Source organism: Crocuta crocuta, unplaced genomic scaffold (genome assembly GCF_008692635.1).
Source record: "Crocuta crocuta isolate KB4526 unplaced genomic scaffold, BGI_CrCroc_1.0 scaffold39, whole genome shotgun sequence".
Lineage (NCBI taxonomy): Eukaryota > Metazoa > Chordata > Mammalia > Carnivora > Hyaenidae > Crocuta > Crocuta crocuta.
In genome coordinates, this window is record NW_027533334.1 from 1,455,660 (window position 1) to 1,483,495 (window position 27,836).

The window sequence follows — 27,836 nt, forward strand, 5'->3', positions numbered from 1 at the left end:
CCTGCTCATGCTGTCTCTCTTGCTGCCTCTCAGAAATAAATAAAACATTAAAAAAATTTTTTTAAAAAAAAGCACATAAGGAACATGAAGTTAGATGCTGGGACTAGGAACATGTCTCCCCTACATTCCGCAGAGGGGGATTTAAATTCCTTAAATCTCTTAATATATCAGTGGTTCTTGAACTTTTATGCATATACCTTTTTTTAAAAAAATAATCTCTACACCCAACATGGGGCTTGAACGCACAATGCCAAGATCAAGAGTCAGATGCTTTACCAACTGAGCCAACCGGGTGCCCCTGCATAGATATCTGTTCAAATCTGGTAAAATTAGGTCTCTTTTTCTAGGAACATGCACTAGAGCACAAACTCATGAAAGTTAAGAGTGTTGCTAACATAAGCTTTAGGTCTGCTGTCCTAAATAATGACAATTATTTGGAATTTGTTCCCAAATTCTTGAGCTTTTCATTTTATCCCACACTTCCCATTTTCATCCATACATTTTCACATCTGATTATTTGACATGAGTTTCCATCTCATCGCCGTGTCTTCTCTTCCTCTCATCTTCCTAACCACCCCCTTGCTACTCTGAGCATAAAGAAACTTGCACATTCAGTTCATCCGGCTGGACCTCTCTACAAATGCCCTAATACTCTCTAAAAACCTAAATCTCAGGTGTGCTGACGTATCTAAAGTGGAGCGCATTTCTGCCCTCCCTATTCACTTGCCTTCCTTTCCTTTGTCCTCAATTTGGATATGTGTCTATTTAGAATGAAGCCCGACGGGTAATGAACAGCTTTGCATGCACCAGACATGTTCTGTAAATATTGTTCCTATAAAGAGTAGTTATTTATTCTTCGAAACCAGCCATCCAATAACGTAGATATGCAATATTACTGAACTGACATGCTGAGATTCTCTGGAGTTTGACAAAATGAAAACAGGTTGTATTCGTGCCTCAAATCCTAGCAATGGTTAAAAACTGCATTTTCATGCAAACATAAATTACAAATGGAATTATGATAACTGATTACCCCCCCTCCCCAATGCACACAAATCATTTGTAATCCTGCCCTGGAGTGCGGTATGGTTGGCTCATTGCATATGCTCACAGCGTTTGTCAGTCTATTCAATCACCACTACTTCCCGTGGCAAAGTGTACAGGGCATTTAGAAAACCAGTATGTCTCTATTTCCCTAAATCTACTATTAGGGTGTAGAATCGTCAGTGCAGAGCACTGCTGCTTCACAATAGGAATAATCCTGAGTGTGTATCTTCGTTTTATTCATCTTCAATTTCTGTTTGACAGAATTTCATGCTGCTGGAAGATGTTACATTGACAGCCGAGAGATAATTTCCGTTTTTAATCCAGAGAACAAGAGCCACTTGGGAAGTGACTATAAATGTCCTCTGGGTGTCCCAGAGATATGCCTCATCCCTGTGCTGGAAGGAACACACCTCTGGGAAGGAAACAACTTTGATCAGTAGGTCTCTTTGGAAAACATTAAGAGAAATAGATTTCATTGATTCCCCTATGAGTCATGGGTCTGAGATAAAGTAAGCCCTTCCATTTCTAAATCAGCTTTCAAGTGGGAGCAGCTCTGTCATTACTCCCAGGCAATCGTTTCCAGTGAGAAACTGAGAGGAATGTTTCCAAACAAGCCTCTCTTTTCTCTTAATACAGTCTTGTAATAAAGGTGTCATAGGGCTTCTTACTTCCACCACTTCTCTCAGTGGGCTGGGCCCTGTAAGATGTCCTGTTAGAGAAGCCAGCCAAGCTGGTTGATGCCTAGGTCTTTAGAACTATAGTGTTCTTCTTGGGTCAGTCGTCCTGACCTTCCTGATTTACTTAAGGATGGAAGTTTCATGGTATAATTGAAATATCTTCTGAGGGCCAGCCCTCTTCAGGCTCAGGAAGATGAATCATTGATAGTACAGAGACCGTTTACATCTTTTTCTGGACCATTGGGGGACACGTTCCTTTTTCTATGAGGCAAATTGCTGACTTCTCATCCCCTTTCTATGTCAGTTAGTAGTCTATCACCTAAAGTGTTACAGTGTATATTATGTGTGTATGTGTGTGTAGTTAGAGATATATATTATATTTATATATGTCATATATTACTACATACATACATGTACACATACATACACACACACACATTAGCTAAAGGTCCTTAAGGGTCAGGATCCCATTATAGTAATCATTTTTGAATACATATGCACACATACCTGTATATACACTGTGTTATATATAAACATATATGAAATATATACACATTTATTTCTCATATACAAAGAATATCTATCACACACATATATATTTTTCACAAATTTGCTTGTATATAAATGTATGCATGTCTAGAGGTCTTCAAAGTCCAGGATTTCTTATAGATCCATGTGTCCCATTATCTAACATTTGTGTAAGTGACACACAAATAAATTCAAACAAATTCAGTCAATAAGTATGTATTACTCATGATGCGTCAGGCTGTGCTACATTCCATTAATACAAAGTTTGCCTAGACAATGATTCACACACGTTTATAGTATACATAGGTAGAGATTTCAAAGTGCTTTCAGAATTCACAGAAGGAACTCCTAACCCAGATTTGAGGTGATCTATAAAAGCATGATGTAAATGATAATTTTTAACTAAGGCCTAAAAGACAACTAAGATTTAGCAAATCTCAGAATGGCGGGAACACAGGCAGGAATGGAGAAGACAGGCATGGAAGGGAATGTTTCCACAGAGGATTCATGGCTGAGAGAAAACGAATGTTCTAGATGACCCTTTCCGTCTTAACATCAGGAGCATCTAAAATAATTTTTTAAAATTATTAAAAGTGATCATCCATTTTAAAACTTATGACAATTGAAGAAGTCCTCACTACAGTGTGAAGCACATGGTGATGGGGTGATCTGCTAGGCTGTGGGGGGCCAGGGATCCTGTCAGTCCAAAGTTGACAGATGATACAGATGACAGTGGATGATGGCAGTGAACTCACTGCGCTCAAGGACAGGGACAGGTCCTAATTGTTTCCAGTCCTTTGTGTGTTTTGGTGAGTCTAGTAGAGATTGGTTAGTAATTCTTCAAACCCATGCCCTTTTGTCTCTGGGCACAGAACTGTTCTGAATTACCCCAGCCTCCTTTTCACTTGGGCCTTACTATATGGACAATTCTAGACAATTGAATGTGGTCAGACAAGATATATGCTGCTTCCACCTCTGGTCCACTAAAGCCTATCTCCAACTTCTGTCTTTCCCTGACTGTCAGCAAGATGTCGGTACTCAGGGAACTTAGAAACCCTGGATTAATAATGGGAAAATCTTCATCGGCCCAAATACCTGAACCATTGCCTCGTCCTTCCTGCCTCTGAGCATTTGAGGGGCTAGAAATAAATTTTCAAGGTCTTAAATGACTAAAATTTCATGATTTATCTATTATAATACCTAGTATTACTGAAACCAGTAGCATGACTATGTCTTTTTTTTTTTTTTTAATAATCAGCATCTTTTAAAATTAAGGTCTAGAAACAATTCACTCCAGAATAGATCAGGATCAAGATAATCCTAAACACTATAGTTTGTATAGTGGTGGTAGCGAAGAATTCTCATGATTGTTTGTAATACCTTAATTACTTATTTAAATGTCTTTTCGGGTAGGATATAAGTTCTTGTGTATGTAAAGTTATTTATTTTATTTATCTTTTTTTAAGAGTGTCTGGTTTGATGATTATAGCTGATCAACAAATGTACATGAAATGGATCAAGTACTGTATCAGCAAGGTGGAGGTGTAAGCAGGAGTCCAGCCAAACAAAGGTTTTAGTTGTAACTGTGTTAAAGAATTTGGACATATTCCAGAGAACAATGGGGAGTCACAGAAGTATTTAAGGAGGCAGTGATAGTAATCAGGTTTATCTTTGAGAAGATCACTATAGTCAAAATAAGTTTTTCCACCTGAAAAGCTTTAAAACAAATAAAGAAACTCAGTTTGGAGGCTCCTGTAGTAATTTAGGTATGAGACAATCATGCTATACACTAGTGGCCCCGTGAATGCAGACAATAAAATACATTTAAATATATCTAGAAGGAAGAATGGACAGAACTAGACGATCATCTAATTGGGAAGCCATAGAATTGGAGAGTAGAAGACCAGGATGACACCTAGTTTGTGGTCCAGGTGACCAGGTGGGTAGTGGCATGATATCACTGAGTTAGTGATCCCAGGGAAAGGAAACACGGGGAAGTTATAGTTACCATAGTGAATTATACCCTTTCCAGCATTTGGGTTTTGCACATGTTAATCTCTCTCTTCTTAGAATATTCTAAATGTAACTGTATTTCCACCCAGTTCCTCTTACCTTCCTCCTCTTCTGTTACTCATCACCTGTTTTTCTGTACTCGAATAATTTCTAGTCATCTATTACATCTAGGAGTAGACACCATTTCCTGTGTGAAACTTTCCTAGGATCCCTAAGATAATATATGGTGCTTTCTTAATGTGTCTTCAGGACTCCACAGGACAGTGTAGCATTTTACATAACATTGTATTCACCTGTGTGCTTTTCATTCTAAGCTTCTTTACCCAATGCTTATAGAAGACAAGAACTATCCCTTAACATTTGGTCCCCAGGAACCATTATAATGCTTGTGTCAGAATAAGAACTCAAAATTCAAATATAACCACAAATGAATGAATGAATGGAGTGAAACAAATAATTTTGAAGGGCACAATATTGAAACCAACTAATAACATTTGCTTTCATGCTGTCTGTTTCTGTTTGAGATTTGCAGCATGCAGTTAGCACAGATGGCCATGAGATTGCAATACTCTCTACATATTTACTCTCCCTCCCCTGCTCTCACTCTCTCCCCACTCCCACCCAACCCCCCACCAGGAATGGTCTCGAATCACAAATGACTCCACTATTCCCTTAAGCATTTGTCTCTGATCACAGTGTGAGTCCACCAATCTTGTAATAGACTCCACAAGTGTTTTCCTTGGGTTAAAAAACTCATCAAAATTAATACTAAATTGAAAATGGGAAAGTTCATAAAAGGCAGCTGTAGTGTAAGTTAAACATGAATGTAGTCTGGCAAATAATAAGTTCTCAAGTTTCTGTTTTCCAAACTACTAAAGAATAAAAAGGGAGTGAGAGGGACACCCCTCCCATTCCCACCTGTCAAATACAGCTAATCTCATGTACAAAGTGATATCAACTCACCTTGTATTACGAACAAAGCCACCAAACTGAAATAAGTATCGCAATGACGAAAAGAGCCGCAGACTTGAATGGAATCCTAGTGAGTAGGATACTGCGTTCAGTTGTGATGGGTCTGGATGAGGACACAGGACAACTGTGTAGAAGGTTCATACAATGACAGCTATGTCGTCTTCAGCCTTGCCACTCCAAGTGTGGTGTGCGTATCTACAGCCGTGGTTTTAGCTGGGAGCTTGTTAGAAGTGCAGACTCTCGGGCCCTTCCCCGGTCCTACTAAATCATCTGCAGTTTAACAAGATCCTCAGGTGATTGGTATGGACCTTAAATCTTGGGAGGCGTTGCTCTAAATCATAGCATTTAGGAATTCATAAGTCATAGCTCAGATGAATTCCTTGTGAGGTCACTTTAGAGTTTATTATCCAGATTAGGACATTTTTGAGAGTGAAAAGGGAGTATTGAAATAATTATAATTGTAGGGGCACCTGGGTGGCTCAGTCAGTTGAGTGTCCGACTCTAGGTTTTGGTTCAGATCATGATCCCAGGGACATGGGATTAAGCCCCTCATCGGGCTTTGCACTGGGTCTGGAGCTTGCTTGAGACTCTGTCTCTCTTTCCCTCTGTTTCTTTCCTCCGCTCACTCGAATACTCTTTGTCTCTCTCAAATAAATTTTAAAAACTTTAAAAAGAAATAATTATAACTGCATATATTTAAAACATTTGGTTAGTAAGACATAAATTAATTTTCATATAAATGGATCTATATAGTATAGTCATGAACCATTTTTATTTTATTTTTTAAATGTTTATTTATTTATTTTGAGAGATAGAGTGTGAGTGGGGGAGGGGGAGAGAGGGAGAGAGAATTCCAAGCAGGCTCAGTGCTGTCGGTGCAGAGCCTGATGTGGGGCTCAGTCTCCCCAACTGTGAGATTGTGACGTGAGCCCAAATCAAGAGTCAGATGCTTAACTGAGCCACCCAGGCACCCCAATCAAAAATCATCTTTAAAAGTAAAATTCTTTAAAAAAAATAGAAATAAATGTATATTAGAGAAAAATTCTTTGTAGTGAGCTGAATATTAAAATATAACATAACTGCATAGAGTATGACACTATGCTCATTCTAAACTCAAGTTTACTTTAAAATATATGTAGTGCAGATATAAGTACAGAAATGTGTGTATACACTGGTAACTATAGATTCATATGTCCTAGCTCTATCTGCTGAGATGGTCTAGATGAAGTGATACCGAGTAACAACAAATATACCTAGTGTCAAGATCTTGATTTCTTTTAATTTTTTAAAATATTTTATTTATTTCTGAGAGAGAGTGTGAGTGGTGGGGGGGGGGCAGGGGGTCAGAGACAGAGGGAGATACAGAATCTGAAACAGGTTCCAGGCTCTGAGCTGGCTGTCAGCACAGAGCCCGATGCGGGGCTCGAACCCACGAACCGTGAGATCATGACCTAAGCCGAAGTTGGATGCTTAACCGACTGAGCCACCCAGGCACCCCAAGATCTTGATCTCTTAATGCTATTCTCCAATAAGAGAAATGAGGGTCCTTTAAGGAGATTAACTCTAGGGCTGGGTCAAGGAAAATATGAGTTCGATAGAAATGCATTGTGAAATTAGGCATTCTGGAGCATGTTGTATCTTATAGTGCCAGACTGTAAGGAAATAGCTTAAAAAAAAACAAAAAAAGATGCACCTACCGTAAAGAGTTGCCCATGGCAAAAGCTAGAATGATGTGAGCAATGAAATAGTGGAAGTACACTCATCCTTCCATTATCCACTGGGGAGACGTTCTAAGATCCCCAGGGGATGTCTGAAACCAAAGATAGTACCAAATCCCATTTTTGATGTTTTTTCCTATACCTACATACCTGTGATAAAGTTTAATTTATAAATTAGGCACAGTAAAAGATTAACTACAATAATAAAAGAGAGCAATTCTAACAATATACTATAATAAAAAAGGTGAATTTGGTCTTTCTCTCAAAATATCCTATTGTTCGGTACTCACCTTTCTTCTTCTTGTGACAATGTGAGATGATAAGATGCTGGCGTGATGAGGTGAAGGGACGTGAATGACGTAGGCACCGTGACAGAACTTTAGGCTACTATTGACCTTCTGACCTTTCGTCAGAAGGAGAATCATCTGTTTCCACACCCCGATTGACTGCAGGTAACTGAAATCACAGAAGGTAAAACTGCAGATAAAGGCAGACTACAGGTTATAGGACAGAGAATAAAGTAAATAGCTGTAAGTCTGTACTGATATAAATAAATGATTGGATAAATATATAAAAGGAGGAGAAGGGGTGGGTTTTCCTTTAAGAAGAATTTCAGTAATCAATATAGAAAGAATGAGTAAAATACAATAAAGGTCTATGCCACAGTAACAGTGGAAGTAGGCAAGACCACTCCGAAAGCTAAAATCAGTGGGTGAAACTTTTCAGAGAAACACGATGTACCCATAGCCTCAAAGTATCTCCCCACAGATGTGCATTAATTATAAAGTGGCTTTAATGTAGGTCCACAAATGTTTTGATTCTTCTCCCTTCAGGAAGTAGAGCTTAATTCCCTTTCCCTGGAATGGTGACCAGATTTAGTGATTCACCTCTAATGAGCAGAGAGTGGAAAAAAAAAAAAGTTAATTTTACAGTGGAGATCCCAGCATATACAAGTGGTCGAGCTTAACATTGCCAGTGATAATTGGGTTGATAACAGATGTCAACTAGTATAAGATCCAGTGAGAAACAATTTGTTTCTTCTATTCTTCTTCCAAATCTCTACCTCCAGGGCAATCATAAAAAAACTCAGACAAACTCAAATTTGAGGAATATCTTACAAAGTATCTGACAAGTAGTCTTCAAAAATATCAAGGTCATAGAAAAATACCTAATATGTGGAGTATAATCTCTGAAAGAAATTGCTAATGAGACACTTTCATCTATTTTTAATCAAAATATGCAAATATATTGGCCATATATCCACGGAAGGACTATTTTTTGTTTCAATTTAACTGCCTTCTTTTGACAAATGTATTTTAAAGAAAAATTATCAAATAATCTGTTGTCTTTTGAATATGAATGGAAGATCATCATCTTATTTTATTCCCTTGCAATAGAAAATAAAAATTTATCCAGTTGCAAATAGAAGCTTCAACAGAAAAGCATTTCCCCAAAGTTGAGATCTCACAAAATGCAATTATAGCATTTAAAGAGTAAATCTTGGAAACTGTCTTCCTTCTTAATGCTTAACAAATTTAGAATCTCGATTCTGTATGATAAATTTCATATATTTTTGTTAGCTTCCATGAAAACATTTGCGACTCCATTCACTGAACACATCGAATAAAGAGTTCCAAATTGTTTTGATTTCAATACATACAAAATTCAAAGGAATTAGTAAAAAAAAAAAAGTCAATACCATTATCTAACATGCATGTTGAGTATATAAGTATTTCTTCAAATTAATAATTAAAACATTTCTAAAATCTGTTGAGGGGAAGCAGAGAGAAACAGAGTATGGCCATGCAATGACTGTTTTGCCTTCAACATAAGCTTTATGACAAAAATTTTGTTCAGTTACTCAACTATTGGTATATACACATATATACGTAAGTGTTCAAATGAAATTAAATTACTAATTAAATTAAATCAGTTAAATTTAATTTACATTAAAAGTACATATATATATTTTTCAATATCCCCAACTATGACTTCTATTTCAATTGATAGAATGTTGTAGCTTATTTTCTAAAGGTCTAAGTTATATGCGCACTGTGCCAATCTCAATAATGAAGTTAATATAGACCAATCATTTGATTGAAATGAAAACCCATGCTTTCCAGTGTAATGGCTCCATGGCTGCACATACTGAATTATCATCTTCAGGCCCAATCAGCTAAATAATGACTAAATTTGAAGTCAATCTTAAAGATTCTTTCTTCTGTAAGTTTATTTATTTATTTTGAGAGAGAGAGAGAGAGAGAGCAAGCGAGAGAGCACATGCAGGGGAGGAGCAGAAAGATAGGGAGAGAGAGTATTCTAAGCAGGGTTCATGCTCTCAGCACAGAGCCCAACGCGGAGCTTGAACTCATGAACATGAGATCATGACCTGAGTCAAAATCAAGAGTCAGGTGCTAAATCTACTGAGAAGTCCAGGTGCCCCATTGCTAAAGATTCTTGAGCAGACTTATGTGATTTGATTTTGTTTGGTTTATTATATCTTGACAGCTTCCTTGGTGAATGGTAGGTGTCAAAAAAATCATTTGAGGGATTACACCTTCATTATCTAGCTTTTTTGAAAAGTGGAAATTTTAGTTCTTAGTTTTTTTACATTAACTATATTTTGTTTTAAGCATTTTGTTGTGAAAAAGACATATTGCTGGATAAAATGATGTTACCAAACAAAATAGATAGTAACTATGCATTTATACCCTATATGACTATATACTATGTAATAAAACTAGAGTTTATAGAGCACTGAGACTATTGTCTACCTGTAGCTTCGACAGTAAGATATTTTGAGCATATTCTTTACTGGAACCAGTAATTCCTCACGTTCTTCACAGCTCTCATCACCTAGTGGGGCTTTGTGCATCTTGGTGATTATATGCAACGGTATGCGGTGGTGGTACGTCCAAATCTTCTCCCACAGGCACTGAAACACAGAAGTATGAAGTTGTTCCTAGATGCTTCTGTCCAAAGGTGCTTTATCATAGAGTACCTTGCATACTGTCCTTGAAAAGGTGTTAGTTACATTGCCTTTGGAAGGGGTCATTGCAAAAGACAGTTTACCTCTCTGAATGTCTTTCAGCTTTAACCACAGGTTAAAGAGACAACTTTTCACTGGACATGCACCTTACCCACACTAGTAGTGGAAACAATGTTAGAAGCCTGAAATACAAATGAAATCTGTGGAATCCATCCCAGCTTATTTTGATGCAACTCTTGATAATAAAACTTACTATGAAAAATTTAAGATAAATTCTAAGCCAGGCTATAAATGTCCCTGGCAGAATGGGACATATGACTATCCTGACTCAGGCAACTCCAGTGTCAGTGGATAATAAAATGGTGGCAGGCCGACCTGCAACATGATTGTAAGGTGTTTGGCTTGAGGTAGAGGGAGTGAGATCTGGGGCCTCATGGAAAAGGGTAGCAAAGGCTTTAAGACAGATGACAGGGCTCAAGGCTTGGCTCTAATGGCTTTATCATTTGGGGAACTCACTTAACTGCTCTAAGCCTCAATTTGTTTGTTGGTAAAATAGTTATTGTAGTACTGACGGGGCAGGGATCACACTGCTCAACACTACATAGGTGTCGTATCACATTCTTCTGCTTGCTCAATTAAATTGAATCTGCTCCAAGCCTCCATTTACAAGACTGACAGGGAATTTAATCTAGACATTATGGGAACTCCCTCCAACTTCCAGGATTAGGAAATTGATGGATTATTATGCAATCCATGACACATGAGAAGAACCCTTTACTTTCTGTTTCAGACTTTAACTCAGAGAACATGTTGATGCTTCTCCTCCGAGTCCTTACATAAATTGAAAAAGATACATCTGTTGCTTTTGTGCCAGGAAAGAAGGAATACTTGAAGGAGCTAAATCATCGAATCAGCTAGAGGGAATGAAAAGCTGAAGTGGAAGGAATGGCATTGACTAAGATCAGGGACAATTCATCCATTATAGTGGGAGGGAGGATTCTGAGTGTGCACCCAGGTATGTCTGTGAGAATTAACACCTTCCTGTTAATTCCTTTGTTTTTGAATTTTCTGTTTTCCTCTTCAGATATTTTCTTACAATTTCGATGTTCATCTCCTTCTTTCTTCATCTGAATCATCTCCTCTTTCTAAACCAGTCATGATATTGAGTATACATTCTTTTATTTATTTTAAAGTTTATGTCCCTGTTATTAATTTAAAAAGATAATTTCATTATTGCATATGTTTTCATAGATATAACAACATTGTATTATATTTACCTGGTTGTTTTCTTGAGGGTCATTAAATCCTGATAGGAAAAGAAAAGTTCGGCACTTAGTGAATTTCAAACATTTACATCACCTGGATTCAAGTTACGTCATATCTAGGCAGTAGAATTAACGATCAAAGAAGTATTGTGGAGCAAAAAGTGCTGACATTCTTCTTTAATATAAAGATAAAAATCATTTGAAATTAATATACTATTTACATGCAAAATGGGGCTGGTAGGTTCTTGAAGACAGTTTATTTCCTTTCAATCCCATTTATTCTATCAATATACTGAGCAAACTCCTTTTTCTAGATAGTGCCAAAGTAAACTTTTACCTAGCCTACTGCTGCTTTTCTATGGTTCTCTGAGTTAGTAAGATTTACTAAGTTCCAGACAGATATACTGCTTGGTGTGGGGTTGTTATCAGACTCAACTCTGCCTCATAATTGGGTCCAGAGCTATCAGTTGAGGCTTGGTAGTTTAGGTGCTATGTCCTTTACGGATATTGTCCATGTGTGTTAATAACATTCATGTCTCAATGAAGTTCCAAGAGATTCACTAGGTTTGGGGTAACAGTTTCTCCTTTGCTGCTGCTACACACTTGTAGAGTCTGGCTGGGCACCATAGTGAAATAAACTTCTGTTGTTTCAAGTCACCAGGCTTGTGGTAATATGTTACAGCAGTCAAGAGAAAACAATATGCTCCTTTTTCCCGATCTCGGGAGATTGTCTGAGCTAGACTTAAATGTATCAGAGCAAGAAAAAGTAACTGGAATTTTAGCTAACAGGCTCTAGTATTTTCCTTCTGGTTTAGTGGAGAAAGGAACACGATGTGGCAAGGTAATCTGAGAACAAGTCTCAGATCTCTGGATCTCACCCATTAGCTTTGTGACTCCGGGCACTTAAAGTCTCTGACCTTTAGTTTTGCTTGGAAATGAGAAGGCCCCATCGTATTAAAATATTTTCAAATATTGTTCACAGATTCCATAATGACTTAATTTTTAGTTTTGATTTCAATAGTAAAACACATGTGTTGGAATATTTTTAAATTATAATAGTTTTAAACACCAAAATGTGTCTTATATGAGACAGCAATACTTTGAAGACCAACTGAGTACCAAATTCTGCTATAGCTTAATTTATTCGGTGTCGACTGCAGAACACTGCTGCCCATTCCCTATTTATTTATTAAATTTTTAAAGTGTTTAGTTATTTTTGAGAGAGACAGAGAGAGACAACGTGAGTGGAGGAAGGACAGGAGAGAGACACAGAATCCGAAGTGGGCTTCAGGCTCTGAGCTGTCAGCACAGAGTCTGATGCAGGACGCAAACTCATGAACCAGGAAATCATGACCTGAGCGGAAGCTGGACGCTTAACTGACTGAGCCACCCGGGCGTCCCTTTTCCCTCTATATTTAATTCAGTGATTTTCATTTGTGGTCAGAGGAAGATGACATAAAATACCCTAGGGATGCTTTGCCAAAAAATTCTAGAAATCCACACCCATCTTAAGATATTCTGATTTAGTCGACGTTAGTGTTCTATAGAGGATTTAAATACCAAGACAATCTGAAGAACCAATATAAATTATCATTCTTTTTATTACCCTTCCCCAGATCATTAGACTGGTGCTAATATTCTGACTCAGTGTTATCTTGTTGAACATAGTGTTTCAATCAGGGTTGTAGACCTTGGCTTTTCTCTTCAATTTGGTCTTCAAGATCTGTTATAATGTAAGCTTACCCAGACTTGTTCTTCATTCACTCCGTGTGGGCTCTCACTAGTCCCCATTTGGACCATCACTATGGCCTTCTAGAAAATCTCCCTCCCTCTAGCATTTAGGCCTCATGCTTTACCCTGTCATTGTTCCTAAGCCACATTTTCATTACATGACTCTATGTAAGAAGCAAGGTACAAGGAAACCCATAAACTTCAGCCTGGAATTCAAGGTCTTGTGAGATCAGATCTCTATACCCTTGTTTTCTGCTACTTTCTAATCTGACCCCTCTTCTTTTGTAAAGTATTTTACTCACCCTTCATCACATGCTACTTCCATGCTACTATTTACAGTGATCACAACAGAAATACTGTTTTCTTCTTCTTCTAATACTCTCCAGCATCTCGCTGTGGTCTGAACATCACTCTTTCACCCTCTGGTATCAATTTCCTTCTGTGAATGGCTATTGGAACTCATTTTCAACTATACAAACAATCTTGGAAATATTCTTTTGGATATAGCACACAAATATTTCAGGGCTCCCAGGACAGGTGGGATGCCTTATCAGTGTGCTCCCCTTTCTAGACCTTACCCTATCCTCACAATCTTTGCCAATGCTTTCATCCCATATTGATTTCCTTTGTTTCTTCTTCTCTTTCTACTCAGTCTCACTCATCCTTTTAACCTTATCCTAGTTTACCCATTAGTGTGTCCCAACATTGCCACAGATCAGAGCCACCTGGACAGATGCTTAAAAATAGAGATTCCCAGATAAGAATTTTTCTTTAGTTGATCCCATGTAAAGCTCAATGTACCAAGAACACATATACATTGGCATTTAAAAAACGTTCCCTATGTGGAACAGCGTTGAGAAGCTTGAAACCGAGTCAGAGTATAAATTCTTTTAGGGAAGCAATCATGGATTGTATCTCTGCTTTCATCCCCCAAATAGTGGGTACAATCCCAGGTGGTCAATAAAGATATGCTGATTTTCCTCCCTCCCTCCCTTCCGGTATTTCTGTCTCTCTTTCTCTCTGTTTTTCTTTTTGTCTGTCTCCCTTTCTCCCTCCTACCCTCTCTTTCCTTCCTCCCTTCCTTCCTAGAGAAGAGGAAAAAGAAGAGATTGGGGAGACAAGCCTTGTTGTAACTACCCAGGCCTGCCAGTTCCCACCTGAGATATGCATGGGTCCTTATGAACACGCCTGTGGGTCCCCAAGGCTCTGATGCTTCAGGAGATTCCTGCAAAACTCTATTAAGCAGATCATTTCTCTTTACCTCTGCATTTAGTCACTGAATAAAATGGAAAACATTCATTAAGGTCAAGATTTTACATTTAAAAACAGTTATTCTTGACAACAACTGGAGAAATATTCTGACATTTTTTATGTTTTGTCACAGTATTTATATGCTGTGTGCAGGCTGGCATCTTAAGTTCATTATGTTACCAAATCCAATATGGACAAAGAATAGTGCATCTTAACTACAGGTGAGGTCATTGTCTTTTCTGATCAGGATGTTTCTAAAACTGCAGTAGACTGCAGTTTGTCTTGATTGGCAATAGGTGCCCATCTTGCCTACTGAATCGCACCTCAACGCCTCTGGGTAGCCCATTAGGTCGTCCACGATCTGACTCACGACCTCTGTTCTCCACTCCCCATCAATATGCAAACCCTTGGAATGTACATATGAGAAGTGTGAATCTAGGGTCTTTTGCAAATTGCATGAAATTTGTATGTCTTTACTGATCAGAATCACTTGACGATACCACTTCATTGCTCCTTAATATGTAAACCTCTCTCTCTGGTAAACTTCATTTAAAAGTCGGGTGTTTTTGATCAACACTTGTTACAATTCTTGTGCATAGGCTTCACAAGTCTTTTAGACCATATGAAATTGTTCTCGTTCTGTGCTACAGTGGTAGGTAGAGGACAGTGGTAGGTAGGTAGAGTGGGGGTAGAGGACAGAAAGATGGTGTTTATTATATACAGATATAATGGAAAAGTCTTCTAGTTCCATAGCTTGGAGTCTCTTGTTCATATTAATATGATGTTACCTACGTTATGCTAATTAGGTGCATATAATGGACAATCTATTCCTTTACTGATTTACTGATTTGTCACCATATATACATAAATATATATATATAATATATATTATATATGTAAAATATATAATATGTTTGAACCTGTTCTCATCACAAAGAATAGATATATAGCCCTTCCTTTGTATTTGAAAGAAACAAAGTCTGCCAAACTTCTCCAACAATCTGGAATTTTATTCCATCCATATACATGCATAGTAACAACATTTGTTGAGAAATTATTTCTATCAGAAGTAGAACATTATCTTTGTGATCACCAGGTGCAGTATTGCTACTCTTATATTTAAATAGATCTTATATATGAATTAAATTCATACTTGCAGCATTGAGTTTAGGGGTTCGATTTAGACTGTGCCTTTCAAAAGATAAAACTGATTAATACTACCTCATTACTTACAATACTGCTTCCAGTAATTTTGTTCATTCTTTATAAAGTATTGCATTTAACAGCAAAGGTTTAAAAATTGAGACAGAGCTGCATCAGCGAAAGAAAATACAAGTACTATACAAGAAAAAAATTGCCATCTTCATTTAACATACATGTTTAAGATTAAGAAAATGGACAGAAACATACAGCTACATACAAATGCAAAGCCTAGTGACTAAGAGACTGTATCTGCTAAAATATAAAGTGCAAACAGAGCCTGATTATCCAAGAATTGAAATCTTAAGGCGAACTTATAGCATGTGTATTTAGAACATCGTTGCAAGTTATATTTTAGCATATACATATATCTGCAACAGCATATAAGAAGAAATCAAGATACACAAGTGCTTTTGAAGCTATTTCTAAAATGCTTTTCGGTATTGTTCGTGACTAGTTTCTTTAAAAGCTACTATACAGTGCAAACCATATGTGCTACACAATAACTATACAATAACATTACAAATGACTTTAATATAAAGTTTTTAAATAAAAAATAACATAACCACAGCTATGAATACTGCTGGTAAAATAAATTAATTTTTTTTTTGAAAATGGCACCAATAATACACTTTACTAATGGACTGTAATGAAATTACACCTTAAGTCTTCAACTCAGCCTTGATGAATTATCTCCTGATTGCCCAGATGTAATTCAAACAGCTTCTGTTTCTGTTTTGTCGTTTTGTTTTGTTTCTGGACTGGGTAGAACCACATACTAAACACTGGTACCAAAGGTGACTGGTGTTGACTTAGGAAGTTATTTCATTTGACATGTTCCGCCGCATGTGATGAGCAATAAAACTTCTTGTGAGTTATAAAGTTTGAGAGGTTGTTGAACTGGATGTCACACAGGCGGCAGTACTTCCCGCTGGTTGGAGCCTGGGTGGAGCCATTCACACCTTTTGCTATACTAGACAACTGTTCCTCCGCGGAGGGAATTCCCGGTGAGACATTCTCGTTTGTGGCTAACGGGGTCTCGGGGATCCACGAGGGAGATTTGTGGCCGTCTTCGTGCTGAGGATTCTGGGAAATGTTCTCTTGCTGCGGGTTGGCGGCAGGTCTCTCGTCTTGCTTCAGTCCGCCGTTGACTATTACCATGCCTCTGTTTTTGGGTAACAGCGGCAGGGGATCTTTCTTCGGCGGGGCGCACCCGTTTGCGGAAGCCTGGCCTTTAGGGGATTCGTTCTCGGCGTTTGTGCTTTGCTCGACGTCAGGGTTGTGGATGACGAGGGAACCAGAAATATAATCGCTTGGCTTTATTCCGTAATACGGAGAAAGCTGGTCAGCCCCCTTTGCCTTCTTTATTGCTCCGGGGTAAAGGCATTGGGGGAGAAACAAATGTTTGTTTTCTTCTTTCGTGGCAATGAGCTGAGCCGCTTCACTGAAGACTTTCAGGCCTTGCAGGGTTGCTAAGTGGGATGAAAATAAGTTTCCGTTAGGGGAAGGCTGCTTCAGATTTCCGTTTTTCTCACATTTTATTATGCTTCTTTCGTAGCTGACGTCAGGGCTGTTTCTCTCGCTTTCCGGATTTGGAAACACCTTGCTGTCGAGCTGACCCAGGTCGTTCCGCTGATGCGCTGTGACTGGGCAGAAGTTCTGCTTGTGGGCCAAATAGTTCTCCACTTTATTGAAGCTGATCTTGCACACAGTGCACTCGTGGTAGTCCAGCAGCCTTTTGGGGGACGTGCTCGTCCGCTCAGACTGGGATAAACACTTTTTGCTGAGATCTATGGGCACGTCCATCTCTAGGCAGGAAACGCTGGAATGAGTCGTGTCGCATTTGGAAACTGGAACGCATTTGTTGATCGTCAGAGAGGTTTCCAAGTGCTTTGAGACGATTCCCGGAAAGATCTCACATCTTGGGTGGTAGCACTCTCCCAGCCCTTCCGTGGGTTCTTGAGTGGAGGTACAAGGATTGCTGAGGTTGGGGACATCGAGAAATCGCTGTTGGACCAGGGGAGGCCTTTGCTCCTGTTCAGGTAGGCACATCTCATACATCTTCCTTCGCTTGCGAGTGCGCATGGTTCTCTGCATGGCAGGCACTTTGTTGGAAGCGGACCTCTTCAGGGGAGGGTCGTGGCGCGTGGCACAGTAATACTGTTTGTGGACCATGTAGGTCTCGTGGCGGCTGAAGGTAATGTTGCAAGCTTCGCAGGTAGTCTTATTTGGGTCACTTTCCCCATCCACTAAGGGGACACTGGGATTTTTCACATCAACAGGTTTTCCATTAATTTTATCATCGCTGCTGTTAGAGGTGGAGAGCTTCTTGGCTTGAGTGGAAAAGTCCTTGTCATGGCCCTTCCCATTTGGCCCAATTAAATCTAAAACAGTGGAAGAATTGATGCAGGATGTTGCAAGAAGGGGGGTCTCAGGATCAGCAGAATGAGCAGCTGGGTTGAGAAGGTTTATGGAGGTTTGACCAGCGTTGGGGCTCACGGCCTCAGGCATCTTTTCTGAAACGCCAGGGAACTCTGGGGACTTGGCCATCTGCTGCCATCGGCTGCTGCAATAATGCTTTTTGTGCACTAGATAATTATCCAAATTATTGAATGTTATGTTACACTCAAAACAAGTGGCCCCCTTGGGCATCAAAGGGCTGTAAATCACGGGAGGGTAGCTACTACTTCCGTGCCTCAGTCGCCGATGCACCAGTTCAGACATCTTGGCTAGGATCTCTGAAGCCTGAGGGACCATTGTGATATCTTGGGGGAAAGCAAACTGAGATAGAAAAGGGCCCACAGGGAAAGAAGGCCCAACATTAGGCTGAACCGGAGAGGAGGCAAGTCTAGGACTGGAGGGCTCAGACTTGATTTTCGTGTAAGAAAAGCTTTGTTTATTTGCTGTGGGCTGTATCTCTGGTCTCTGGTTAGCGAGAAAGAGCTGAGTCTTTTTCTCACACTTGTCCAGCTCTGTGTCAGAGCTCGCGTCTTTAGTCTGCATGGCCTTTTGGCTCTGGGGGAGTTCGCTTCTGGTCAACAAGTCTGCGGCGGGCTGTAAGCTGTCTTCGGTTCCACCTGGAGAGTGTTCCGTATCACCTTCTCTGGGAAGTTTGCCTCCAGGGACGTGGAGCTCCTGGTGCTGCAGTAACTCCCTCTGAGTCTGGAAGCCGAAGTGGCAGTGATTGCATCGGAAGGCAGCTTGAGTGAGATGGGAGAACAGGTGTTGGTGAAAGCCGATCACGGAATCAGCAGTGTAGCTACAGACGGTGCATTTTAGACTAGCACCGGGGGGGAGGAATTCTTCCATTTTCACTCCTGGAGAGACATACAAAATAAGAAGACTGAGAACCACGTGCACTGGTTTTCTAATGCTACGAACCTTTACATAGCAGGGACGAATTGAAATCTTTCAGACTCTCATTTGTGATATTAATTTTTTTCTTGTGATCTCTTTTGTCAGGTTGGTCATCAGAGTCATAGCACCCTCATGGTTTCCAGAGCACAGCCAAGTATATCATCATATCACGTGGGACAGCCTTCATTGTCTCCATTGCATAGGTCAGGGAACAAATTCAAGGAGGTCAAGGGAATTGATTATGGTACTAAAGCTATTCAATGATGGAGCCATGCCCAAACCTGAGATTTTAGAATTTCGAGTCCAATAACCTTCTCATTACAACACTATGCCCTGCACTAGGAAGAAGCAGGCAGACGTTAGAGTTGATATTGATAACCTGGGTGCGAATCAAATAGCTCCCAGTGCACTAGGTTAGGTATTTATCCAAAAGAATCCTAGTGGGAACCATTTTGCTAAGTAATAATAGTCTCCTAATTTATCTTTGGTACAGATCTAGATTTTTATTCATTGATTTTGTTGAACATGGTTTATCTCTGTCCAGGGCTGATATTCAGCTGGTAGACACCAGGACATTAATATAGTCATTTAGGACTGACATCCTTGTTGACCGATCACCGCCTGTTTCTAGTCTGGTATAAATTATTTTGACTATCACCAACGATTGGTGAGTAAACCTTACTGTGATACTGTGATTTAGAAGTAATACATATTTGGTCATTCATATATATTAGGCCTCTGACCAGGCTTCTTGGCTCACAGCTCCCTAAATCCTTGGAATTTCCTGGGATAAGAGCAATAAAGGTATTTTTGTTATGTTAATGTAGTGACGTTTGGAAAGCCCTAGGTTACATGAGGGTGGGGCTGGTTGCCAAGGGAACCAAACTTGCGATAGGAGGGTTTGATTATTAGTCCCGCCTCTCTGGAGAGGAAAGAGGTAAGGGGAGGGGGGCTGGTGATTGAGTTCTTGAACATTGCCAGCAGTCAGTGATTTCATCAGTCATGTCTATGTAATGAAGCCTCCACAAAAACCCGAAAGGACTGATTTCAGAGAGCTTCCCAGTTGGTTTGAGGAGACTGGCAGGCGGCGAGAGGGCATGGAAGCTCCTCACCCTTTCCGCAACCCTTGCTCTAGGCATCTCTTACATCTTACTGTTCCTAAGTCTTCACCTCTTATAATAAACTGGTAATCTAGAGAATAAATGGATTCCCTGAGTTCTGTGAGCCAATCTAGCAAATTAACTGAACCCAAAGAGGGATCTAGTGATCTCTGATTCATAGGCAGTTGGTAGGTAACAACCTAGGCTTTCTACTGGCATCTGAAGTTGGGACAGAAGACTGGCCCCCTAATCTGTAGAAACTGACTCTGCTCCAGGTCATAGTGTCAGAACTGAGTTAAACTACAGGACATGCATTTGGTATCTGGAGAACTGTTTGGTGGTTATAAGGAATCCCCCCCTTCCCTCCCCCCGACACATGTATTGGAATTGAGATCTGGATATATTTACTCACTAAGGTCAACTCTAGTTCCCATTTGTTGGCACAGAGCTAAGACAGGTATGGCTTGTGCCCTCTGCACTTTAGACTAAAATGAGAATTGCCTTTTCTATTTATTGGTTGAAAATATGGCAGAAAAAACCAAGTCCTATAGCAATAAAAGGGGACTTCTTATTCCTGCCTCCTTTTCTCCTTAACTGACCCAATACTCATTTTTCTATTTAGCTGAAAGTTCCCTCTATCTCTATTTTTGTTTTGTGAATGACTGACTATTCAGCATCTGAGACAGCTGACCTGTTTCTGCTTCCTCTGCTCTATCACCCACATAAAGGTAGCTCATTTGTAGGGAAGGGGAAGAGAATGACTAGAAAGGAAATTGCCTATTTTTATAGGTTCAAGACAAAGGCTTGCACTGCACTAGTGCACTGGAGCTAGATTTTTAAAAAACTCAGCACCTATTTTAGTTTTTTAATTATTCAACTCAAGCAAAAACAGTGAAGGAAGTCACCCAGAAGTACTTTATAAGTTTTGTATTATAGAAGCTGAAGAATTCTGAAGCCTAAACCTTGATTTATCCTATTCAAAAATGTTCCTAGAAGTATCTAAAGTTAATGTAATTTCTGTACATTAGATGAACTTAATTAAAAAAATACAGAATTAGAATACTCTGTGATGATACCAACAATATTTGGGCATATAATTCCAAAATAAAATGGGAGTAGTTGCGACCTCCCTGTTAAGAGTGAGCTGAAACAAAACAAAACAAAGCTATTTGTTTGCTAGCTTCATTTTTCTTAAGGAATTTCAAAACATAGTACTAAAAGTGGTTTTATGTCATAAAAATCAACGAAGCTGTTATGCAGGCTCTAGAAGTCAAGAACACTTTATAGATTCATATTTAAAAGTGAATTTCTCTCAAGGGTGATTTTAATCGGATCTATCAAAATAACAGTGTTACTTATATTCAGCAAATACTTATTTGTATTTACCTAATATGTATTTCCTACCATGTGGGAAACAGTATGGTCAGTTTCCAAAGATCACTTGACACTCAAATCAATGAATATTAATGACAATACACAAAGGATACTGAGACTTGATTTCTCAAAAGATGCTGTTAACGAAATCTGGCCTGCCATATGAGTAGTCTGATCGTTAGGAAAGAATTCAGACCCAAGTCCTTGGAGCTGATGATAAGTGACATAAGATAACAATCAGCTGGTCTGGCAAGTTTGATTTTGATTTAATAGGCACAGTTCGAGGGACGGAGAAGTGTAGATGTTTGCATATATGAATATACGTATGGATGTAGAGAAGGAAAGAGTCTTCTGGAGCAAAAGAAGAAACAAGGGACGCACTTACCGCTGTGGGAATTCAGGTGCATTTCTAGTGCTCGGGCAGTTGGAAAGCTCTTGGTGCACTGCGGGTAGGGACAGAGGCTGGAAACCTGAGGAGCACTGTCTTCGTTTTCTTCTGGCACTGGAGCCGCTTCTCTTTGCCTCCCACTGCAATAGTACATCAAATGGGCTTGCAGATTCCGCTCACTCCGATACCAGATGCCACAAGACTTGCAAGGAAATATATCCTCTGCAGGTGAAAACACAGGGACACATTAGCTGCTGCTCATTCGGAACCAAACGCGGGTGAAGCGGCATTTAGTTCCATTTTTCCCTGAGGCTGCTCTCAGGTTCTGAACTAGGCCATCAGGTGGCGACCTGGTGCGGTTCCACAGCGCAGGACTAAGCTTTTAAAGAAATGTTACACCCAATGCAATTTACTCCGACGATGGACCCTTCTGGAAGTGGTACCGTAGGAAACTCCACCATTAAAAACACGGGAGGTTCATTTTAAATTGTTCATACTGTATTTGTGGTTTAGAAAAATATGCACTTATTAAGAGTCATGTGAATTGGCTTCTCTGATTGACTAAAAGGCAAGGATCTAACAGCTGAACTAAAGTTAGCCCCGATGCCAACTACTGACAGCATTTGTTCATTTAATAAATTAATTATAGAATGCTGACTATATGCTGGACTCTATGCTGAGTTGGGCATAAAGCAAAACAAAGGACCAAACAGCCGTCATTAGAGATCATACAGTCTCCTGGGAGTGATGAGCAAGTGGTCAGATAATTACATTAGGCTGCGATGGCCATTCTGCGAGAGGCATCTGAGGAGTCCTGTGGGTGAGGGGCAGTAGGTGGGTGAGGAAGGACAAGGTCAGAGAAGGATTCAGGGGGAATATAATTAAAAACTAACATTCCCACATTGGAGCCTCACAATATCATGAGGTACTCCCAGTGTCCCCGGTAGCAAAACTCCTCTTGCCACAAATTCAGGTTGGCCCTATGTTATTTCAAGTTCCTTCCTACTGGAATCAAAGATCCAGTAAAAGAAAATAACGACATTCATATGAAGGAGATCCAAAAATATTACCTGGGGTTGAGTGTACTGGATTCACTGTGTGAATGTAGAGTAATTCCAGATAACCAGAGGATTTCTTTAAAGGATACCGGGACAGCAAGAACATAATTATTGTTGAATATTTTGTTTTAAATATCAAGACATCATTACAGTATCTGCATTTCTGCATCATTCAGATTCTTAGGGATTTTCAGGTTTTCCAAACCTACTAGCTTTGGAATCTATTCTCTTAAGATGTGACTGCTATTCAGATTTTCCCAGAGAGCTAGAAGAAAGCAGAGCTGAGTCTAGAACTCAGATCTTGGGACTCTTGGGCCACTGATTTTCTGTTGTATAAAGTGTCACTTTGTATTCAAAGAATACAAACTCAGTTCACTAGTCTTTTTAACAAAATAATTACAAAGGCATATTTGTGAGAGCATAGTTTTGAATTCTCCACATACATTCCTTCTCAGCTTATGTGTACTTTTCTTTATTTTCTTATGTTTCTTTTGATGTTTTTGTTGTATTAGCTAATGTCTTGATTTACTAAGGCTATATTTCCTCTTAATATGTCTCATCATACTTTGGTTTATTTTTTTCCCTTTCTTTAGAACATTTTTTAATGTTTATTTCTTTTTGAGAGAGAAAGAGAGAGAGAGAGAGAGAGAGATGGGGAGGGGCAGAGAGAGAGGGAGACACAGAATCAGAATCAGGCTACGGTCTCTGAGCTGTCAGCACAGAACCCGACACGGGGCTCAAACCCGTGGACCATAAGATCATGACCTGAGCTGAAGTTGGACGTTTAACTGACTGAGCCACCCAGGTGCCCCATTATTTTTTCCTTTTCTAAAAAGTTTTTAACTCTATGGTTCATGAAGAATAACTATAGTTACTCTACAAAAGAAGCATCCATGAGAGCTATTTGACTTCTCATAACTAAATAGACTTAAATGTTGTTCAGCTAGTTTAGAAAGTCAGTTTTTGTGTGTATGTGTGACATTCGAGAATCCAACCTGAAATGAATGAATATAAGTGTTCTTTTCATACTCCCATGAGAGGCAACCACAGATACACACACACACACACACACACACACACACACACAGTTTGAGAGAAGATAAAATGAAATCACAACACTGGAGAAAAAAGTCTGTCCCTGGTTGCCTGTCAGTAGACATTTTTTTTTCCTCCCATAAATACCCGTCACCACTACAAAGCTATTGTACTGGGCTATTGCACTCAGCACTTACTATTGACAATAGCTGTAGGCAAAATAGAAGCCATGGCAGCTTGCTGAGGAAGCAGCTGAATTGAGTCCAGCAGGCGCGCAGGGTACATCCCTTCTGCAAGAGTCATCTGACTGGCAGCTTGTAGCCTTGAGTCAAAATCCACCACAAAGGCAATTAGCTCTTCACCCTCAGAGATGGCCTTCGTAGTTGTGCACCAAAGCTGACCCCCTATTAAGAAGAGAAAAGAAAGAGAAAGATAGAATTGATGTCGAATGCTCTAGCCCGCCGTACACTAGATTGATGTCAATAGCATCTTCTCATGTTTTTCACATCACTTTTCTACCGGGGTGGAGTGTCCGATGGAGACAATAGCTGTACTCCTCTGCCCTCCTATGAGGAAAATTGTATTCCTTGCATTACATGAGCTGTTCAGTGACCGACAGTAGGACAGGACTAAGAGCCACGAATAGACATAATCTGTAGAGAGTTTTGTGAACCGTTTGCCTTCTGGGGCTTGCCTTAATCATTAACCACGCTATTACATGGTCTCACACTTAGGAGGAGGCATGGTGGGGATTCAACCGCAAAAATTTATTTCAGGTGAGCCTCTGAAGTCACTCTTTTTGTACCTTATGGAAGTCAGAAGTTATTTCTTTCTCTTGCCCCCCCTCAAACGTTCTTTTCTCAAAATGCCTAAATGCCCAAAACTAAAAAAAAAAAAAAGTAAACAAAAGCTCCTAAAATCTAGAAAGTTAAAACAACATTCCAGTTAGTTTTATTCTCCTTATGTCTGCTGCCATTTTTTTTTTTTTTGGCTTAGTGATCTTTACTTATATAATATTCCTTATAATGCAGCTTCTTTATCTCCGTTTACCCTGATTGAACTTCCTGAAAAGAAGATATGCCAAAGATCCTTTTCAAAAGGCTTATTTAAATAAAGATTTGTTTAAATGAAAAGAACCCTTTCTTCAAATACGGAGATATACTCTGGCTCGTACTTCAAGTGATCACGTGTGGTGCATTAAAAAGAAAATTAACTATGCAAGTACATCTTCTAATGTATTGCACTGCGATAGCGTATGCTCATTTATTTAACATGTTTAGACAGGCAAAGCACTTATATTTTGTTATCTACACTCTCAGGCCTAGATACGTATCCTATACAGTTATGCCTGAAATAATGTGGCATACTTGATATGTTATAAAGCTTTTTTTCTCATTGTGTATATATTGCAAAGCTATATATTGTACTCATTAAGCAAGCAAAAATTGTACCCATTCTGATAAGTAATATTGCTCTGTTTATCTTTCAGCATAACTGTGTCTTCAACAGCACTTCATTTTTTTCCATCCTTAAATAGATCATAGTTTTTAAACAACTTGTGGTAAAAATCTGCTGGAAAAGATAACAACAGCGTACGATATGGCAGAGTTACACAGAAGAAATCGAGACACTTCCAGAGAAACCGTGGACAGTTAATTACACCAGCTGATTACATATTAAAGGTTGAGTAAGCAGCATTATCCACAACAGTAGATGTTTGTGGAAAAATAAAGCGCAGATTACATACCTTGAATTTGTGTGAGAGTCGCAAAGGGAAACACAAATAGACCCCAAGTGAAACACAAATATACTCAAAAGGTAGAAAACAACTGAACTTTTTTTCAATGACTCTCACAGATCTGAAAGCAGCCAAGTTTACCCAAGTTGAAAAACAGATTCACTCTGGCACTGACTTATTTATTTACAAATAACAGAAGCTAAACTACCTTATTGTGGAAACAGCTGGGCACTGGAAAGCGCTAAGTGGTGGTGTTTCTGCGGTGACCGTTCTTCCCCCTTGGAATCTTTCTGCATTCAGCTGCCATGCCTTCTCTGATGTGCGTACAGATCCAAACTACTTACAGCTGTAGACAAGGTAATCATTTGCACCTTATCTTTCCTCTGGGGTATAGTTTATTAAGTGAGTCTTTGTAAGAGAGAGGTGGGGTGGGCAGAGCAAGTCATGACAATTCAGGCTTACTTCATAGCCTGCTCTTCCGGAGTCACTGGATTTCAGTGATGAACTGAATGACTTACATGATGGGTGATATTTTACCCCTTTTGATACATTTACATGTTTGGTAAATCCAGCCATGGGTATCTTTCACAAAAGGAAAGGTTTGGACATAGGTTCCCAGGAGAAATAAAGATTTTAATTTTTTTTAATTAAAAAAATTTTTTTATTTCTTTATTTGAGAGACAGAGACAGAGAGCGAGTGGGGGAGGGGCAGAGAGAGAGGGAGACACAGGATCTGAAGCAGGCTCCGGGCTCTGAGCTGTCAGCACATAGCCTGACGTGGGGCTTGAACCCACGGACTGTGAGATCATGACCTGAGCTGAAGTCGGACGCTTAACCAACTGAGCCACCGAGGTGCCCCAAAATTGAGATTTTAAGAGAAGGGACCATTCATAACTAATCTCTATCCCAGCAGTGAGCCATGCAGCAGGACATCTCAGAATACTTGTGCTCAAACTTTGAATCAGAAAGATCCAGTAGATAAATAAATTAAGATTTAGGAATATTAAGTGCAATGAAAAGTAAGTAAAAATGATTTTCTACATTATTAGACAGCCTGGCAATTGTAACAGTTATCTATGTTTTCTTACATACTGTTTCATATTTTATTATCTTTATCATTTAAAAATTTTTTAATGTTTACTTTCGAGAGAGAAAAAGAGACAAAGCATGAGTAGGGGAGGGGCAGAAGGAGACACAGAATCTGAAGCAGGCTCCAGGCTCTGAGCTGTCAGCACAGAGCTTGATGTGAGGCTCGAACCCACAAACCAGGAGATCATGACCTGAGATGAAGTTGGACGCTCGGCGGGCCACACAGGCACCCTATTATCTTTATCATTTTATCTCATTTTATGGTTTAGTCAGAGCATACCCTTTAGAAAGGTCGAATCAGACCGAAAATGTATTGTGTAGACTTGATGAGGAAGTCTCTGTTGCATTAGGATTTGTTTCAAATCATTCATTCATCAGCCATTCATTGAACTCTCTGCTGCGTGCCAGGCTGGGCATCCTGGCTTCACAAACAATTAAGAATGTACATACGTAGGCAGATGAATGACAACTCCATATGGCAGGTGTCATATCCTAACGGTAAAGAAAATGTGAGAGAATGAATGATGGACACTTCTTGGTGGAGTCAGGCAAGTCATCCAGGGTGACTTTTTTTATTGACTCATGAAGAATAAAGGTCAAATAGCAGAAGAATGTGTAGGGGACCTGACAGGGAAATCATTACTGGCAGATAGAGGAACATGCATACAGGTGCAGGATTATGGAAGAGCCTGACTAGTCCCGATAATGGTTCAGAGGCCACCTTGCTGGAGCCTAGGGTCTGAGGGAGAGAGGGCTGGTTACAGGCTGGGTTGTGCTGGCATCAGCCTGTACGGGATCACAGAGCACCATGTCCAATTGTCAGGAATTCTGCGTGCTGATGGATATCACCCTGGCGACTTGAAATTGGCCAAGGTGAAAGTTGTAGCATTTGCCACTGGAATTAGCAGACATTACTATCAGGACTTCCTAACCCCAAAAAGTTTAGAGTAGGTCAAGAGAGCTTGGAAAGTAAGATCAAATGAACAAATTCTCCGGCTTTTCTCTCCCAAAATAAAGATATCAGGGTAATGAGGATAGTAAACTGGGAAGAGAGGGGGTCAGGAAATGTTGCCACAAGGGCCATTTGGAGGCTGTTGTGCTAGTTCAACGGTGAGACATGTAAATTGTGAGGGAGAAAAGGGCCAGGTTCAAGACAGAGAACTGGGCTGATTTCCTGAGATGAGTAAAAGCAAGGAGGCTGTTGAAAATAACAGGAAGGTTCTGGTCTGGGAAACCAGAGGGTGGGGATGCCATTTACAAGGCAGTAAAACTGGTGTATTAACAGTGTTATTATACAGACAACGAG

The 27,836-nt window shown here is 39.6% G+C and overlaps 1 protein-coding gene across 1 annotated transcript in view; it reads right to left on the bottom strand.

The window, feature by feature from the left end:
- Positions 1-15,213: 15,213 nt before the first annotated feature.
- Positions 15,214-27,836, bottom strand: part of ZFPM2 (zinc finger protein, FOG family member 2) — a 373,593-nt gene continuing 360,970 nt past the window's right edge. Inside the window, exons 6-8 of the mRNA XM_077748221.1 lie at positions 23,901-24,107; positions 21,608-21,832; positions 15,214-18,708 (exon numbers count right to left, since the gene is read on the bottom strand). Of these exons, the coding sequence (XP_077604347.1) occupies positions 16,217-18,708; positions 21,608-21,832; positions 23,901-24,107 (2,924 nt within the window). The 3' untranslated portion in view covers positions 15,214-16,216. The remainder of the gene's footprint in view (positions 18,709-21,607; positions 21,833-23,900; positions 24,108-27,836) is intronic.